The sequence below is a fragment of the Podarcis cretensis genome, assembly GCF_951804945.1.
Source record: "Podarcis cretensis genome assembly, chromosome: 5".
NCBI lineage: Eukaryota > Metazoa > Chordata > Lepidosauria > Squamata > Lacertidae > Podarcis > Podarcis cretensis.
The window spans coordinates 62,875,657-62,895,947 of NC_137174.1; the positions used below are offsets into that span (position 1 = coordinate 62,875,657).

Here is a 20,291-nt window from a genome sequence, read left to right on the forward strand (position 1 = left end):
GACCGCAGCTGAAATTCAATAGGGCACGCCATCTGAGAGGACGTGGCGCCCAGCGTGGGCAGGGGGGCAGCCGCGATGGCATCCCACCGGGATCGCGCTGCCGGGGGCGGTACTCTCCCCCCGCACTCCTCTTCCTCCGCCAATAGCCCAAGGCTCCACATGGATTTCTGTTTTAAGCACAGTGATTGGATGGGGTAACCCCAGTCATTCTTGCTCAAATTGTCCATGTTATTTTCCCCCAGCGTTTGGCCTGTGGTTCATAGATTTTCATAATCACTCTCCCATTTTAAATTCTGCTAACAATCTTTCCTTTATCTTTTATGTCCCAATAAATTGACTCGATATATTAGGAATCGGTGCATTTTGGAAAGTAATCTCAAAGGCAAATGTGCTTGTGTCTTTTGCCAGAATTCATTATTTAGGAAACCTGTGGTGATAATCTCTCTCAGATGCCAGTGAGCAGCAATAAATGTCAATAATTGTGAAAGTGGATGTAAGAAGCCATGGGATATGTTAAACAGAAGTACTTTGCCTACGTTAAATCATTGAACTTGTACCAGGAAATAAAGGTCCAGCACAGCGGATGGCATTTAAGGAACAGAAAATGCTGCTGAAAATCCATTCTGTATTCTCAAGGAGGTTTAAGGAGCTGGTAAGCTTTGAACAGTTCCTTCAGGTATTCAGTGATTATTAATCTTTCATGGCAGGTCTTTGAATTCCTCATTCGTTTGCACTCAGCAGAAGCACCCACCGATGAAGAGGTTTACCCTTATGTCCGCACACTGCTGCACTTCGATACGCGGGAGTTCCTCAATGTTCTTGCACTGGTAAGTGGCAACATCACTTCCACAAAGATATTGGGGGAGAAATCCCATCACCTCCTTCATTTGATTAAAGATATATATGTCAGGTTTTCACTAATCTAGAAAAACTTACTTGTTTGACAAATATAATATTTGCTAACCTTTTTCAGTATTAGCTGCAACTGAATATTCTGTTTGTCACAACAAACTCTCCTTATAGTGTGAAGAGTTGTAGTCTTTATGAGCCAACCATCCCATTTACTGTTAGAAGGCCTTTCTGAAAAAAGGGAATTTGGGAGCCACTGGCACAAATTCCACCAACACTGGGGGTGTGTGTGTCATACTTCTTGAACTTTAACCAATGTATTCAATGCATTTTAAAAATGCATATTGTATTAGGAAAAGTCTTTAAAATGCTGTTGGTATTGCATATGCAGTTTTGCAGCAAGTAACAGGTTTCCAGGCCAGGATATGCTGGTGATAAATCTGTTCACCATTATGGATTACATTACTCTTGGTGGGCCAGATGTTATAAAAAATTATGTAGCAGTACACTTGCTAAGTGTGCAGTTCAGCATGTGAAAAGCTGCCCTTTTTATTTTATTATTTTACAAAGACCATGCAGTTGCTATTTCTGGAAGCCAGAGGCTGCCCTACTATTAGATACAGGAACAGAGAACCAGAAGACTCTCCTTTTATTTCCATTGCCCTTTTTAATATCCAAGTGTAGCACCCTGCTTGTGGTTAATGCTTAGCTGGAATGAAATATTCAACGCAGCAATAGAGAAATTAAAATAATAATTTATTTGTCAGACAAATAAATGAGAGGCACAGTGGTATATGGTTACCAAGCTCTGGCCTGGCTTCCTGCCATTATGGCCAGCACTTATATTTCCTTAATCCAGCCCCCTTGCTCCTCCTATGGCTGCCTCTGTCCAATCAGCCTGGTTGAAATTCCTATTGGCTGTTTGCTAGAACCAATCACAAAAGATACACCCATTTCCTATTGCCTTTTATGGGAAATAAAGCTATATTTATAATTGGCAAACAAGTAGCCATTAACCTCTACAAGGCACCTTAATTACCAAATCACCTTTGCCCCCTTAATTCTAAAATAGAGCAGATGGCTAAAACAGATGGTGGCTAATTCTATTTTAAACAGGTGTCAGAGATCTTGTGTACGCATCATCAATGAAAGATCTCCTTCTTTGGAGGTTCCTTTAAACAAAAGCCTGACAACCACATGTCTAGAGTGCTCTGATGGTGTTTTCCTGCCTGACAGGGGTTTGGACTCTATGGCCCTTGTGGTCTCTTCCAACTATTACTTTCTAAATCCTTTGCATAATTACATTTAAGCCAATATATTTAATACATAACATATATAGTTTTTTTATAAGCAAAGACGTTTTCAAAGTAAGAAAAAACTTAAAAACACTTTCTTCAGAGAGAAGCCCCCCTTTCCCTATTTCCATTAGCTCTTGCCCTTAGGAAAATGTGGCTCAAGTCTCTAACGGGAGGCACAATAATTCTTACTATTTACCAACTTAATTGTAGCTTAATTGTACTCTGCAACATGCAAGGTCAGCGACCTCGCTTTCAGCCTTTTTATGACTGCAATAAACCAGAGGGCCTCTCTGGCCAAGAGGATGAACATCTGCCAAAATCTTAGCCAGCCTAGTTCCTGCCTGGCATGAAACATTTGTGAATTTGAGCTCATTTTTAAGATACAATCCTTGATCAAAATATAAGCCTTGATTAAAAATGCAGGCTATGATTAGATACCTCACAAGGAGAGTGGAAGATGTATGTGTGAGGCTTAGGGGTTAGAAGCCCACAATACTAGATTGGATTTGGGGGCTGAAGAAGAGGGGGTGAAAGGATGGCACTGTGAAAATCCCATCATTTTCATGGATGCTCATCTGCTTTTCCATTTGTGCTTGCTGCTAATAGTTTCACACTGGACACCCACAAGCCACACTACACCCTGTCATTATTGGTACTTTTTTCATTTCAGGGATACCTTCTTCTTGCTCAGTGTAAATAATGCCTCTTTATGCTGAGAACTAATTTATTTTGTGCCTCTTGTTAGAGCTAACATTGTTGTCTGTATTGATGCTCTAGTTTCATTTCCATATTGGAAGTGGGGAAGTTTGCCTCTGTAGAAATAATACTGACTCTGCAATCTGGCTTCTGCACTCTGCTGAAACTTTAGTAATCAAAATAATAATAATAATAATAATAATAATAATAATAATTTTATTATTTATACCCTGCCCAGCCAGTCTGGGAAACCCAGCCAGTCTGGGTAGGGTATAAAAAATAATTATTTTTATAATATTTTTATAATAATATTTTCTTCTCATTTCCAGACATAAGCCTCTCATTGACCTCTCTACTGTCTTTAGTACAGTTGTTGTTCCTCTCCTGGTTGATTCCCTTAATGCTCTAGGTTTCTTTATCTTGCTCCCTTCCTCCCTGTCTATAATCCATTCAACATGTTTGCTTTTTCCTCTCCCTTTGTTCCTTCAGGACCTGTTCTTAACCCTCTGCTATAATAGGCGCATGAGCTTAACATCCTGGTTTTGAGTTTGCTACAGCATGGCTACCCCCTCTGGAAATTGTTACATGTATGCACTGTGCTTGCCTCTGCCTCAGGACCCCATAGCTTTCTGCCACAATATAAGCAGTCATATCTTAACAGCTTGCATGTTACTGTCAGCTTCTCCACTTCACACTACTGTCTGAGATGCTGCAGGCACCTGAAAACAATTATAGTTTGAGCGAGTTGTGTTACAGGTAGAGGCCAAATGATACTGTCCATCAGAAAAAGCTTTCATTGCAAAGGGCTGTTGTACTTTTATTCCAGTTTCTATAGTCTAATTGGCCGCCAACGTCTTTGCAACAAGATTTACAAGCAGAGTAAAGTAACAAGTTTAGTGGATAATTACAGTTGGCGTGAGGGAATGAAGGAAGGATGTAACAAGTCCCACTGCTAGCTGCTGCATTTTTCGTATTTCCCATTATATGGGGACAAAGGTATAAAGTGTTTCCCCCTCTTTTCTCTCCCAATACCATTATCTAACAAAGACATTTGAAGACTTTAAGAATGACAAGCAAGCTGTAGAGTACCAACAGAGGATTGTGGACATCCTTCTGAAGGTAAGCCCCCTCCTCACCTGTTTTTTGTAGTGGCCATAGTAAAAGATGGATTGTTTCTAGGGTGTTATATATTCCTTTATTTTAGTCCTGTCACTGAGTTGGAATGCTTTCTTTGGGAAATGAATAAATGTGTCCTTTGTGTGCCTTGTTAACTGGCAAGAAGTGAATGGCACTGGCTTCACTAGCACCTCTTGCAAGGTACTCTGAGGTACTTGAATGAGAAATGTTTCCTGACTTTAAACTAATGGTGCTCTTTAAAAATACTAAACAAATATTTTCCTGTAGAATGTACAGTTTCATGAGAGAATAATCGTGCAATGCCATCTCTTTCTTGATCCAGTATGCTTCACTGAAGTGCCTAATGAAGCTAACTTACCTTAATACATAAGTGATGATGTATGTTGGTTTCATTGATGGACTTTATCCTTATCTTGAATATAATATACACTGAAACATAATGAGGACAAAGAACTATGGACAAGTTTTTAGCACCGTGTTGTTGTAAATGGTTAATGCAAAATGGATTTATGTCGTATACAGGAGAGGGGGCAACTAAGTTTATCTCTGTGTGTGGCCTTGGACTGTTCCAGAATAGGCTTCTTTTGGTCATAACATTTAACAGAAAATACGTTGCTGTCATAGGTTGAGGAACTGAAAAATGAGCCTTGTATCCTCGTATTTCTGCTAGAAGGATGAAGAACTTCAAATTCAAAGATGGAAAAAATAATAGAGAAATAACATTTTGTAACTGAAAGCGTATTGAAAAGAAGAGATGGGTTTCCTGCTAATTGCATCAGTTAACTTGTTTGTCTTCTCTATATCTAAACATTTCAGTAACTGCTCCCTCCTTGAGGGGGAGTTCATAGTTTTCCATGTTCAAACCCACATAACATTTGCAGATATTATAAATTATTAAAGATTTCATAACAGTTGGAATTTCATCTTCTGTTCAATTAAATAAAATTTGAAAAGGCATTAGAAAATTCTGTGATAACCCCACCACACCAGAACTGAAGTAGGTCTGCATTAGTAGCTAAACATTTCCAGCATTTAAATAATGTATCCGAGTATGTCTTTTTAACCCTAGAAAGCATAAAATGCCATTTTAATAATAATTTATATTCATTTAGCAGTACCTGTTTAGCAGATTTACATACCGCGTTCATTTCTATTGTAGGATTCTAATTCTGATATGTTTTCCATTGTGCCTCCTTCCCAGATTTTTAAGTATACCATTATTCTTGCCAACAAACCCCTTGATTCTTCACCTGTAATTAAAGTTTCCCAGGGCATTCATTTCTTTAATAATGAGTATGTAGGAACCAACACCTCTAAAATAAAATTCCTTATTTGAAAGCATTGAAACCAAAGTAGTTTCCAACCTCCCAAGTTCTGAACAATTTCTGTCTTAACAATTGTCCATTCAGTTGTTGTTGTTGTTGTTGTTTAGTCGTTTAGTTGTGTCTGACTCTTCGTGACCCCATGGACCAGAGCACGCCAGGCATTCAGTATCTGCTCCCAAATGTAAATACCTCATGTGTTTCCAAATTTTCAAAGACACATATTCATCCTTTAAACAAATTTGCTATTCCTTATTACTGAAGATAGTAGTCGTTGTACCAATTTATCCACTATTTAATCATCTCTTTCTTGCTTTGAATCCCAAAAAAGAACCTCAAGGGGTATGTTGATGTTTAATTGTCCTAGATGATACATTATATCTTTCCTATTTTAAGTAATCTATTTCTGTTCTTATTCTCATCAGTGTTTCAGTAGCTTTTGAGACAAACGATCATTCTCTCTTTCTGTTTCATGTGGAATTTGGTGGCACCAAATGAAGTTTGTAGTTTATTAAGCCATGGACAAACATCAGAATGTGGCCAGAGCCACTAGGAGAGAAGGGCAGGATCATGAACTGACTTAAAGGTTAAGAGAGTTTAAAAGTTTAAGTATCAGAGCAATACGGGAAGGCACTAAAGGCAAACCTATAGAAATGTAACATGATTAATACTTGAAGAAAGAAAATAGCAAGTACGCAGTAGAAGGTGCAAGGGATGGAGTTTGCAGCCATGGTATTTGTGTATGTCTTCATTATATTCTGTTAACTCCTTGTGCTGGCTGGGTGAGAGTAAAGGAGCAAGGTTTTTCTCTCCACGTATCCTCTCCATTGTCTTCATCTTTTTTTATATAGATCACGATCCTGTGGGCAGGTTGTCTCTTTATTAATTGTGCACATTATGCACTTCTAAATATATAATACATCATTGTGATTTTGCAAAATAGGTGCAACCCGCATTTAGAGCTTGCCCCCCACCCCATCAATCTGTAGTAAACCCTGAATGCTCTCTTGCCATAAATAAGTTTTTTTAAAATAATAAGCTAAGAAGGTCTCTGTCTACTCTTTGCAGTGTCTTTAGTCCCTACAAGACGATACACAGCTACACTTTCTTTAAATGTGTCTCTACACATGGCAGAATACATGAAGGCAAAATATTACTATTGTCCTCCAGTAACTTCTGTGCGTCCAGCACTGTATAACAGATACATTGCCTGGGGCATATTCTGAGATTATTGTAAAAAGAAAAAAATCAACTACATTTCACTTGACTACAGGATCTTGAGTATCCTGTGCTGTGGGCTAACCCTATTAACTGAGGACACTAAGGTTTTCTAGACAGGTATGTCTGAGCTTGTATGCTTCGTTAGTCGAACATAGTTTCATGTTGTCAGGTTGTATAAGCCTTAGTGTGGCAGGAGAGTTGGGGACAGTCTTTGCTGACAGATGAGATATCGGTCTAAATGATATTGGTAGGTGAAAGGCAGTCTTTCCCATAAATCATCTGAGGGACCTGGGGCAGTTTTGGTATTTTATGAGGGACTACATGAGCACAGAACAATCTACAGGAGCATGAGAGGAGAAATAATATTTTCTAACTGACCGGACTAGCGATATTGCTGATGGTTAATGTATTTGTCATATGGAGTAAACCGAAACTGAGCGCTGCTGGCTGGTGTGTAATGGAGAAGTTGAATAGATCACCTCAGACTTGGAAAAGGAGCAAAGTAGGAAGCAGACAGCAAACTTGGCCACAGGGCGTGACTCATTCATATCAGGTACCCATGGTGTAAAGGCTCACAATAAACAACCACAAGTAAGCAATGGAACAAGGTATTGTGGGTCTCTTATCCAGTCTGCCTTTCCATAGATTTGTGGAATAGTGTTATGATATTGGCAGTTTTATCTTCAACCTCTTTCTTAATTATCTCAAATGTAGAATTCATTTATTTCACAGCTGCTGCAATTGCACACTGGATGTGCATCTCCACTGAGCTATCCACTGTGACCCCAAGGTTGTCATCCTAGTTGGTCACCATTGGCTTATACACCATTAACATATATGTAAAGTTAATATTTTTTTCCTGCAATGTGCATCAATTTATACTTGCTTATCATGAATTGCATTTGCCATTTTACTGCCCGTTCACCCAGTTTGGATATATCCTTTTGGTGTGCCTTGCATTCTCTTTTTCTTTTAATTGTCCTGAACAGTTTTGTTTATCAGCAGACTTTGCTACTTCACTGTGTTGCCTTTATATCATTAGTGAACAAGTTTAAAAGCACAGCCCAACACTGGCCAGTGGGGGATTCAGCTTTCTACATCCCTCCATTCGAAGAACTGTCCATTTTTTCCTACTTGCTTCCTATTTTTTAACTGGTTGCTGGTCCACCTCTCCTCTTATGCTCTTATCTATGGTGAGCTTACTCAGGAATCTGTTGAGAGACTTTGTGAAAAGCTTTTTGAGAGCCCGAGTACATAGTGTCAACTGAGTCATCTGTATGCTTGTTGACGCTCAAAATTATTTTTAATAGGTTGGTGAGACAGTGTTTAACCATGCAGAAGTCATGGTGGTTTTGCTTCAGCAAGACCTGTTCAATACGTTTGGTAATTCTAGCTTTAATAATGCTTTCCACCACTTTCCCCAGAACAGACATAAAGCTAACTGGTCTGTGATTTGCCTCATCTCCTCTGGATCCCTTTTAAAGAAATTCTGTTACATTCGCCACTTTCTAGTCCTTTGTTTGTTGTTGTTTAGTCGTTTAGTCGTGTCCGACTCTTCGTGACCCCATGGACCAGAGCACACCAGGCACTCCTGTCTTCCACTGCCTCCCGCAGTTTGGTCAGACTCATGTTTGTAGCTTCGAGAACACTGTCCAACCATCTCATCCTCTGTCGTCCCCTTCATCGTCTTTCCCAGCATCAGGGTCTTTTCCAGGGAGTCTTCTCTTCTCATGAGGTGGCCAAAGTATTGGAGCCTCAGCTTCAGGATCTGTCCTTCCAGTGAGCACTGAGGGCTGATTTCCTGAAGAATGGATAGGTTTGATCTTCTTGCAATCCATGGGACTCTCAAGAGTCTCCTCCAGCACCATAATTCAAAAGCATCAATTCTTCGGCGATCAGCCTTCTTTATGGTCCAGCTCTCACTTCCATACATCACTACTGGGAAAACCATGGCTTTAACTATACGGACCTTTGTTGGCAAGGTGATGTCTTCTAGTCCTTGGGTATGGAAATTGATCTTAGGGACAAGTTACATACTTAGATCAGGGATTCCACGTTGGGGTAGATTCTGTTTGAATCCAGATTTGCCAGTTTCTCATTTGTCACTGAATTGTCTCTTGTCACTACTGTTCTCAGTTCCTCAGACTCCCACCCATACTTTGTGAAGAAGCTTCTGAATACTGCTAAAGCTTAGCCATTGTGTGTGTGTGTGTGTGTGTGTGTGTACATGTGTACGGTTCTGTAAACATTGCAGTACCACCAGAATGTTCTGAAGATGTTGGGTGAAATGGTGTAATTGTCAATCAACCTTGCCAGCTTAGCTGTATCTTGGTTAGACCATGTGAGAAACTACTTAATTTAGTTGGGAGTAGTATTTCCCTTATTCCCTTAAGCATGATGCTGTATCTCAAAATGCCCTTGTTATTTTGACCCTCCTCTTCTCAGGGCACAACTATTTAGGATCTTAAGGAGTGCAGCAAAATTCAGTGTAGCTACGGGTGTCCATTTACAAGTGGTTCTTGACACAGTGTGCTTTTAAGCATGTAGAAAGCAGGTAGTTCAGAACATTCACTCATGTGATGAGGAGAATTTTAATCCTAGCTACATTTGTGTCCAAGCAAAGGGGTACTCAGATTCTGCATGGTGCTTGGCTAGATATGATAAATCTAGATTTACAAAAGGTAGATAAAATAGTTAATATGGATTTATGGAATGCTTTGTTTTAAGACACTATAACTATACTGTCTCCATGACAGAAATGTTTCCAAAGTGCAAAACATGGATAGGTAGCATGGTATAGTCAGGAATAATTGGGAGTATTAGCAATTCTTTATGTATAGAATAGCAAAATTTAAGATGCTAATTGTTAGAAACCTATCATAAATAACTTTTGGAAGAGGATTCTCACAAGTTAACATTTCTGTCTGCTCCTTGGTGAGAGAAAATGGAATTGTACCCCCCCCACACACACCCTGATTTATGTCCATCTTCTCTGTGCCCTCTCCCATTTTACGACTATTTATGATGAGCTCCCGAGTTGTTTCATAGACTGCACAAACTATGCCTACTGTTATCCACTGATGAGTTCAGAACAATGTCTCTGGCTGTTACTGCAAGGCAGTGTAATATGACTTCTCTGTGATAGTGCTATATCTGCTTCTTGTGATAAGGTTTCGGAGCTGATACTTACATCCAGTCCATGATGAGCTGAATTTCTTATGGCAGTGTAATGATAAATTGCTCTCCTTCAGAGTATAGACACTGCAATGCAAGTAAAGTCATATGAATTTTGTTTGAAATGACTAATGTGCTTGCCTTGTGCTTATGTGATCTAAATTTTCCAATTTAGTAATCTGGCTTTCTCATATTCCCTTTTTCCAGTAATATATTTTGGAAATCTTTATATGATTTTCTTTATCACATTGGAATTGGATACAGTTTATCTTTTGCACAGTTAGCGGTGGCACTTTGGGTTATTGCTATGTGTTATTTGTTCTGTTTCATGTATGTTAAGTGATAACATGGGATAACCTAATTAATTGAGCTGCTTCCCCTTGTCTAGGTTATGGTGGAGAATTCTGATTTTACCCCCTCACAAGTTGGATGTCTTTTTACTTTCCTCGCCCGACAGCTTGCTAAGCCCAACAACACACTGTTTGTAAATAGGACGCTATTTGATCAGGTAAAAGGAAGGGGGAGCACAAATAAAGGGGAAAGGAATGTTGCTGATTTTGTTTTTTCTTTCATTTTTTAAATTACTCAATAAAACAAAGTATATATGCTTACAGACAACTAGAAGATCATTTTTCCAGGACTATTTTGCATAATACCTACATTAAGCAATTAATATTCATTACTATTAGTATTTTGTTTACGAAGTGCCTAAAATCTCACATTATGTGATGCCATAATATAAAATTACGGGACTGTGTATCATGTCTTTCTTTAACAGTGCAAAAAAATGGGATATAAAGCATGAGAAATTTGATGGCAGTGATTTTATAAAGATTAAGTGGCAACAGAGACTAAGATACATGTTGGAGGATTTCGAGAAGATCAGAAAATCCAGTCTGCAGGCCAAACTTGACCCACCAGGGATTCAAATTTGGCCCTTAAAGCCATTCCCTCCAAGCTACACCCACCTGCTCCACACCAGAGATCATATGTGATGTCTGGAGCAGGGCAGGTAGAGACCCGCCTGCCAGTACATAGTTGGGAGCCTTAAAGTGTGCTCCAGAGTGTGCATTGACAAAGGAAAGCAGACTTGAATTCCTACCAGAGCCAGTGTGGTGTAGTGGTTAGGAGCGGTAGACTCGTAATCTGGGGAACCGGGTTCGCGTCTCCGCTCCTCCACATGCAGCTGCTGGGTGACCTTGGGCTAGTCACACTTCTCTGAAGTCTCTCAGCCTCACTCACCTCACAGAGTGTTTGTTGTGGGGGAGGAAGGGAAAGGAGGATGTTAGCTGCTTTGAGACTCTTTTGGGTAGTGATAAAGCGGGATATCAAATCCAAACTCTTCTTCTTCTACCGCTGATCAGCAAATGGGTGGTAGAGCTGAAACCTACTGTATTAACTGTATTAGCTGTATGTAGTGCTTTGAAATCCCCACAAAGCATGCGGTGCTTTGAAGTCATTGTGGTTTCAAGTCTGGCCTGTGGAGCCCAAAAAGGTTTCCTGTTCTTACAGAAGATAAAAGTAGAACTTGAGACTTAAGTGGTTGCTATATTGCTCTCTATTTGCTGAATTCATACATCAGAAAATTAATTCCAGGCATTCTGGATATGGGTCTACTTTTCCAAAATGCTATAGTAGTGCTGGTCATCTAGAGAATTTTCTCTCCCAGAAGCATTTGATAAGGTATATTTCTGAGACACAACAAGAAAATGCACATCTATATCCCTATCTCTGTAATCATGTTTGCTTCCCGTCCAGGTCCTTGAATTTCTCTGCAGTCCTGATGATGATTCACGGCACTCTGAGAGACAGCAGGTATGAATCGTTAGACGAATAATTCATGCTGTTAGATTGGTGAATGGTTAGGGAAGGGAAGGTCATTGCTAAGAATGATCAGACTATTGAGCAGCAACAGTAAAACTGGCACTTCACAGATTAAGAAGTTGTCAGCAGCTGGAGAGCAACGGACAACCTGTATGTTTATGCAAGCAAACGGACAATATCTGCATGATCATTATATGAACAATAGCTGAATATTTTTATAGCAATGCAGATCAGCCACACTGAAAGCACAATCTGCGGTGTGAGCAAATGCAGCTCAAAACTGCACCCATAATGCATAGGCAGCTGCTGCCAATAATACCAGTGAAGCTGATTGCAGACATCTCTGTGTGTATGGTTTACTTTCCCCACCAACTTGAAAAACAGTTTGGGATGGAGGGTGGGGAGAAAGGGGCAGCAGCAGTTATGGGGAAAACGTGTCCCCTGCATTGATTGTCCAATGGCAGTTCAGAAAGAAGTGGACACATGCAATACAGCAGCCTTTCTGAACCTGTGGGTCCCAAGATGTTGTTGGACTACAACTCCCATCACCCCTAGCTAGCAAGGCCAGAGCTCAGGGATGATGGGAGTTGTAGTCCAGCAACATCTGGGGACCCACAGGTTGTGAACCGCTGCAATACAGGATAACCATCCATTCATCTAGCTCAGTATAGTCTACAGTGGCTGACAGGACCCCCTACCCCTAGGTTTCCAGATGGGGGTCTCTGCCAGCCCTACCTGGATATATTGGGGGTTGAACCTGGAAGCTTCTTCATGCAAAGCAGATGCTCTGCCACTGAGAGCGCGGCAGGCTGTGTCTGAGTAGGAGGAGAGGAAGAGTAGAGGAAAGTTACTTTTATAGGGCAGGATATTCTAACCTTAAGGTGCAGTGGTAGAAAGAATTACAAGGAGCAAGTGAATGGGGTAAGAGATGGATCAGGCTTGGAACGGGAAAGCCAAAAATATTTATACCAAGCCTCCAAAAATACACTGATACAGCAAAACTACATTATAGCTTCCATTTTGCAAACAAGCTGGGCTTTGGTCAAGACAGCTATCTCAGAGTCAAAACGTGATCGGAAGCTTTGTGAGAGGTGTCTGTTGCCGAGCTGTACTAATTCAGATTGCAGACATGAAGTGACATGTTTAAATGTTTACCTATAAGGAAAGTGTAAGGTAAAGGTAAAGGGACCCCTGACCATTAGGTCCAGTCGTGGATGACTCTGGGGTTGCAGCGCTCATCTCGCTTTATTGGCTGAGGGAGCCGGCGTACAGCTTCCAGGTCAAGTGGTCAGCATGACTAAAGGACAGGAAAGAAAAGATTTTTGTGGGGGAGGAGGAAAGGGCCCCAGCTAGAATGAAAACAATGTGTACAGTAGGATCACATCTTTGGGGGGGGGTGTTATGTTCCAGTGGGTAGTGTGTAAAGCTGAAATCATATATAGTCAAAACAACCCCCTGGAATTTCCCATGCAATATTGTGAGTTGAGGACCCGCCACCCGCTTAGGGATAAATAAGACACAAGGACACATATATTTTAGGTTAATGTGCTAAATAAGGCCACAACTTTATTGGTTACAGCATATGAGTGGTATTGGCTTAGGCATTGGATCAAACAATCTATACATGACTCAACCCCGTCCAGCAAAGTGAGGGCGCAGTGCTGCCACGGCTGCTTAAGTGTGGCTAAACCCCACCCCTGAGCCAGACCGATTGGCTGGCAGCGGGGGAGCGGTGCAACAGTGGAACGGCTGTTGCCGGGGGCCGGAAACGCCCTCCCTGCCGACGCCGGGAACCGGCTCCCACTCACAACCCCTCCCCTCTGGGAGGAGGAGAGGTCTTGCCATTCTGAGCTGGTACAAGATTCTTGCAAAGGTCATGTGAGTGTTTCCCATGCCTTGCATGTGTTTAACTCTTGTGATATTGGTTGGCCAGTTGACAAGTGCATAAAATTGTGATTGTACGTGTTACTGCAATGCTAGCTCAGAGCTCGAAGGCACTCCGTGTAGCTCTCAGTATCTGAAAATGCTCATATATGGGCACAATCTACAAGTCTATAGCTCAAGAATGTTGGGAACTCTTGATTGTCCAGGTATAAACACAGCATCTAATAACTATTTAATGCTTATAGGTTCTTCTAGAATTGCTCCAAGCTGGAGGCATAGTACAGTTTGAAGAGAACAGACTCATTCAAATGGCAGAAAAAGCTGAATTGTAAGGCTTTTTTGTTTTTCTGTCTCCCTTTAAACCATTTCTTATCACTTTCTTCCGTTTTATCCTGTCACCTGTGTTGCCCTTTCAGATAATCATAAAGCCACATCCTTCTGGGTATCCAGACACTGTTACAGCCTTATATGGAGCATAAACTTAATCTGGTTTTGTATTGTGTAGATCCTATTGGATTTTCCAGTGGATCTCTGTCCTCGCCTCCCCGAGTGTGTGTATAAACCTCCTTTGTTACCCATGGTGTGTGATGGTGCTCCTTAGTATTGTTCCTGCTATAATTTCATTCTTTTATGTTTCTCTAGTTCTACACAGATGATCCCAATAGGGTGCCTAATGGGGATGGGGCCTATTGCTCCTGTAATTTCATCCAAGCTGGCTAAGTCTGAAAGCTCCAGGCTGGCATTATCTGCAGGAAATGGATGGATGGAACTAGGAAAAGCACATGAGGTGGTTGCTTGGCAACTGCTTTCAGTGAGCCCTCTGTTCATCCTCAAGTTGCCTTAGCATTGCAGCTAAACCTGGGCCCTTTGCACAACAGTCTAACCATGTGACAAGGTTTCTAGCATGGCCTACAGCCGAAAACAGTAACATGTTAAGCTGACTTCTGCTGCCAAATTTTTGCATGTTTATAGTGCTTCAGATCAATCCAGTCCCAGTCTGCTAGATTTGATTCTGGTATCAGATACTGGGAAACATGTGCCATAGAGAAAATACTGTACCTATAAGTGCTGCTTCTGTTATCTTTAACCAATCCCAGGACATTATCACAGGAGTAAACACATAGTTCAGACCTGCAAGAGAGCTTAGGCTGCAATGCTGTATACATTTACAGTGGTGCCCCGCAAGACGAACGCCTCGCAAGACGGAAAACCCGCTAGACGAAAGGGTTTTCCGTTTTGGAGGCGCTTCGCAAAACGAATTTCCCTATGGGCTTGCTTTGCAAGACGAAATGTCTTGCGAGTTTTTCTGACTTTTTTTCCCTCCCCCCCCCTTTTTCTAAGCCGCTAAGCTGCTTATCAGCTGATCCGCTAAGCCGCTAAAAGCCGCTAAGCCGCTAATAGTGCTAATCCGCTAAGCCGTCAATGGAAACCGCTAGATGAAGAGAATCGCGGAACAGATTCTTTTCGTCTTGCGAGGCACCACTGTAATTAGGAGGAATAGATCCCATTTGACTAAGAAGATATGCATAGACTTGCACTGTTATCTGCCTGAACCACTATTTTGTTAGTCCACTTGCTGCTGCTGCTATTAGTTAAAGTAATGTCACTATTCTTTTTTTAATCATTTGTTACTTTCGTATGCTGCTTCTAGTACATTTATTGTGGAACAGCAAGTTTTCAATGAAATTAATAAATAATAAACTACCGCCAATCCAAAAGTCTTAGAAGTCCTTTGGAAACCCCAAAGGTAAGCACAATTCCCATTGGGAAGAAATGCTTTAAGGCAGCGGTAGGGAACCTCTTTTGGTTACATGGGCCAGATCCTTGTCAAATTTGGCTTACAAGGCCAATCCTGCTAAATAAGGATGCCTGTTAAAGCTCAGCTGGAATATTGGTGCTTCCCAAAGTTGGATCTCCAGCTGTTTTTGGATTATCACTCCCATCATTCCTAGCTGGCAAGATCAGTGGACAGGGATGATGGGAATTGTAGTCCAAAAACAGCTGGAGACCCAACTTTGGGAAACACTGATCTAGATCAGGCATTTCCAACCTTCGGCCCTCCAGATGTTTTGGACTACAATTCCCATCATCCCTGACCACTGGTCCTGTTAGCTAGGGATCATGGGAGTTGTAGGCCAAAACATCTGGAGGGCCGCAGGTTGGGGATGACTGATCTAGAAGTTACTAGATTGCATATCTTCTAGGCCACCCATATCCTGGAGGGGTCCAGCTCATTACCTGTCTCCTAGTCAGATAATTTGATTTAAAAGGAGATCTCACACACCTTGTTCTGCCTTTTCCTTTAAAAAATAATGTGGTTTAATGCTTAGAGTGTTGGACTAGGACCTGGGAGAGGAGGGTTCGAATCCTCACTCAGCCATGAAGCTCACTCTAAAACAACAACAACAACAGTCTAAAGCCTCTCATATTAATAACCCGATCAGGCTTCCACTGACCATAGGTAGAATGTATACTAAGAAATTTATGAATTGTGTCTATCCTTAAAGTATTAAGACAGAAAAAGGAAAATGTATTGCTTGCAGAAGATGCGTTATGCCTGAAAGCCACGTCGCTCCCTTCAGTTTCTGACACCTGAAAAGAGCTAACATCTTCAAATGAATAAATAACATTGTTTTATTTCAGCTATCAAATCTGCGAGTTTATGTATGAACGGGAACATCGCTATGATAAGATAATTGATTGCTACTTACGAGATCCACTGAGAAAGGTAAGGCTGAATGGACACAAAAGTAATCACTGAGAGAATCCAGATGAAATCTTCACTTCTGCATGTTTTGTGAGGGGGGAGGTACTTGATTTTCAGGGAGGCTTTGATGTGGGAGTAACCCCTAAAATACATTCTCCTTGCCATTTTGCATTTACAAGGCAGTTCAGCATGCAATGAATTATATAGGAATTGATTTTTAGATTTGTTGGGTTAGTACATCCATCAGATTAGTGTGTGATTTATTTATTTATTTATTTATTTATTCATCCTTCCCATTTATTACCTTTAAAGGAAGAAGTTTTCACTTTTATCCACAATATACTCTCCATTCCTGGATATAACACAGAAGAAAAACAGTCTGTGTGGCAAAAAGCTATGAAACACATTGAGGTATGACTTAGATTAACTGATTATGCATTTTAAGGTAAACCTAATTTATCTGCCTAATTAGGGATCTGGCAGACAGTTTGGGTGGCATGCCCTTTTTGGGTTATTTATATTTTTAAATTATACTCTCTGCCCGGTTTTAAAAACAAAAATGGAAAGCTTAAAAAACAAAAAACAGCTAAAAGCAATAGTTACAGCTGTATTATTTTTTTTTTAAAGCACTCTAGATAATAACTTCAGTCATTATGGAACGAAAGTCATAGCTATTATGGATTTATGATATTAATTGTTTACTCAAACTGGCCCATTTGTTCTAGCTGTCTTTCACTAGTCAGAATATCTTTTAATTCATTACACACTTTGTTATTCATGCTCCCCCCAACACCATCTTTCCAGGAAGAGGCTATTAGTGAAAACTGAATTACACAAAGGAACAAACCTTTGTTTCTAATACTCCCGATTCTGATCCTGTATCTAAACCAGCAGTTCTCAAAGTGAATCTGAACAAGAGCATTTATTTTAGCTATGAATAGTAAGCTTGGATGTAGAGTGAGTTGGCAGGTGATGAATTGGCCTCTTGGGTCCTTCAGGCCATTCCCCATTCAGAGCAGCTTAATGCCCCTCAGGTCAACAAAGCCATTGTTAGCACAGTTATCAAGAATCTGCCTGATGGGCTGTGCTCCTTTTGCTCTGTCCCAGCTCCTGCCAACCCAGCAGTTTGAAAGCATACCAGTGCAAATAGATAAATAGGTACCGCTGTGGCGGGAAGGTAAACGCTGCTTCCGTGCGCTCTGGTTTCTGTCAGTGTTCTGTTGCAACAGAAGCGGTTTAGTCATGCTGACCACATGACCTGGAAAGCTGTCTGTGGACAAACACTGCTTCCTCGGTCTGAAGCAAGATGAACACCACACCCCATAGTCAAGTTTGACTGGACTTACCGTCCAGGGGTCCTTTACCTTCGCCTATCAAGATCAATTGGAAAATCCCATAGAGCCTCTCAGCCTAGAGCTTGAAGCTAGTCCTTACCACTGTGACCATAACAATTAACGTATAGAAAAAGTATAGCTATATAAACTTTCAGAAAGAAATTTATTTATAAAATTAACATTTCTATACCATCCTACATCCGGAAATCACAAGGCAGTTAACAATATAAACACACACACACAATTGAATAATCCTCATAGAAATTGCTCTGAACTCTTTGACATAGATTCACTGGTCAACAACAAATTTGTTGTCTGCATTTTTTCAGTTGATTTAGGATGAATCTGATGCGTTGAATCAAAAAATCACATTGGTTTTGCTCAATCAGGTCAAGTTTTTGAGCTATGGCCACGTCGTTTTTTTTACGTTTTTGTTCACATGTACGCTTTTGTGGAGCATTTTAGAAGAAGTTGGTGGGGGGTAAAATGCCATGTCATATAATTGTTTTGATTGGAAAAGATTATTTTAATGACAAGAAGTATTCGGGTCCGATAGTTCTGGATGATTATATCGAAAAGGGATCAGTTTGAAGTCATAAAACCTCGAAATCTTCCATAAATTGGTGCGGCAAAGCATAAAGTTATTTTGGTATTAAACTTGGTGACCAGGATAAAGCTTGGGCGCCACACATAGTGTGTGGGTGGACCAATGGCAAGAGGAGTCTGAACTTTGGAATTCCCATGGTTTGAAGGGAGCCGACAAACCATGTCACGGACTGCTACTTCTGTGCTGTTGATGTGACTGGGATCAACAGAAAGAACCGGAGCAGTCTCAACTATCCTGATCTTCAATCAGCACGTCATCCTGTAGCTCATTGTGATGAAATTCCTGACATTAGTGACGAAGATGCCTCCAGTGTTGAAGGACATGAAGAAGAAGAAGTGGTTCTTGAAGATGATGCTCCACATCCATTTTCCCAAAAGGAGTTGAATGATCTAGTTCGCGACCTCAGCTTGTCAAAGGACTCTGCCGAACTGTTGGCATCCAGATTGAAGGAAAAAAACCTCCTCTCTGACAGTGCTCACATCAGCTTCTTCCGCAACAGGCATCAAGAGTACCTCCGTTTTTTCTCGGAAAAGAAGGACTTGGTGTACTGTGCAGATATTGCGCAGCTTCTGCTCAAGCTTGGAGTGCCACAGTACGAACCCAAAGATTGGAGACTGTTCATTGACAGCAGCAAGAGATCACTGAAATGTGTTCTGCTACACAACGGCAACCAGTTTGCCTCTATACCCCTGGTTCACTCGACTACACTGAAGGAGAACTATGAAGCGGTGAAGTATGTGCTGGAGAAAATTGGTTATGATCAGCATAAGTGGTTTATTTGTGTTGACCTGAAGATGGTGAACTTTTTGTTGGGACAACAGTCTGGCTTCACCAAGTACCCATGATTTCTCTGCATGTGGGATAGTAGGGACCATGCTCAGCATTACACGAAGAAGGACTGACCTGTGCGGGAGGAATTGGTGCCTTGCAAAAAAAGGAATGTCATCAACGACCCTCTGGTGGACAGAGACAGAATACTCTTCCCACCGCTGCACATCAAGCTCGGCTTAATCAAGCAGTACACCAAGGCTCTGGACAAGGATGGTGACTGCTTCACTTACTTGTGCCAGGCTTTTCCAGGATTGACCATGGAGAAGTTGAAAGCTGGCATCTTTGACGGTCCTTCCGATCCGTCAGCTCATCAGACATCCAAAGTTCGGAAACTCAATGAACGAAGTGGAACTGGAAGCGTGGAAGGCATTTGTTCTGGTAGTGAAGAACTTTCTTGGCAACAATAAGGCCAGAAACTAAGCAGAACTTGTCAACAACATGCTGACTGCTTTCAGAAACCTGGGCTGCAACATGAACGTCAAGATGCACTACCTATTTTCACATCTGGACCGGTTTCCTGAGAACCTGGGTTCAATGAGTGACGAGCAGGGGGAGAGATTCCATCAGGACATAAAAGAGATGGAGACCAGGTATCAGGGTCTCTGGGACGCAGTCATGATGGCTGACTACTGTTGGACTCTGAAGAGAGACCTCCTTGCCACTGAGCATTCCTGGAGTTCCAAGAAACGGAAGATCAAGCCCTGAAGTTTGAAAAATGGTGAAGCAACATGCAATTTACATGTACTTACCTTTATCAATGCCCACCATTCAGTTTACAGTAATCGATGTTTCTATCAGGTAATCAATATATGTTGTTGGAAAAACATTTTTTTCCTCTTAAAAACATATTTAGGGTGATATGTGTTGACAAAAATCAGATGATAATGCCACAAAAATGTAATCAATCTTGTCACAAGATCTGATTTTTTTCAAATCAACATAGCACAAAAACCTGACCTGAGGGAGAGAAATGGATGCCATTTCCTGATTCAGCAGTGCAAAAATACCCTAAATCAGTTGTAGAAATCTAGACAACATTCAAAAAGTAAAAAATTGTTGCCCAGTGTACTTTTTATTAATCCTAATAATACCATGAAGTATAAGTGAGTAACTTAGGCCCGTGATTTCCATGAACTTCCAAACTCATTTGAAAGAATCCCATTGTTAAAGTCAACAGAGTCAATGTGCAATAAAGCAGTTGGGGGAAAAAATATATTCACCAGTGTGTTGCTTTTTATACATTGGTTAAGTGCCTGTCAGTTTGACATGATAGAGTTTTATCTCTGTTGCTCTTCCCCGGGAAGATGACTGGCCTTATCAGGGAAATACCTTGCCTACATTGAAGAGGGGCTCCTCTGCTTGGGAAGTCCTCCTTACCCTGTCAGGAATTCAGCCTGTCTAGGGGCA

General features: G+C 41.0%; 1 protein-coding gene across 1 annotated transcript in view; it reads left to right on the forward strand.

Annotated features, from left to right (window-relative positions):
* Positions 1–20,291, forward strand: part of VPS8 (VPS8 subunit of CORVET complex) — a 96,251-nt gene that overhangs the window by 32,300 nt on the left and 43,660 nt on the right. Inside the window, 7 exon segments of the mRNA XM_079976830.1 lie at positions 708–827; positions 3,891–3,962; positions 10,086–10,205; positions 11,456–11,512; positions 13,651–13,733; positions 16,049–16,133; positions 16,425–16,523. Coding sequence (XP_079832956.1) covers positions 708–827; positions 3,891–3,962; positions 10,086–10,205; positions 11,456–11,512; positions 13,651–13,733; positions 16,049–16,133; positions 16,425–16,523 — 636 coding nt within the window.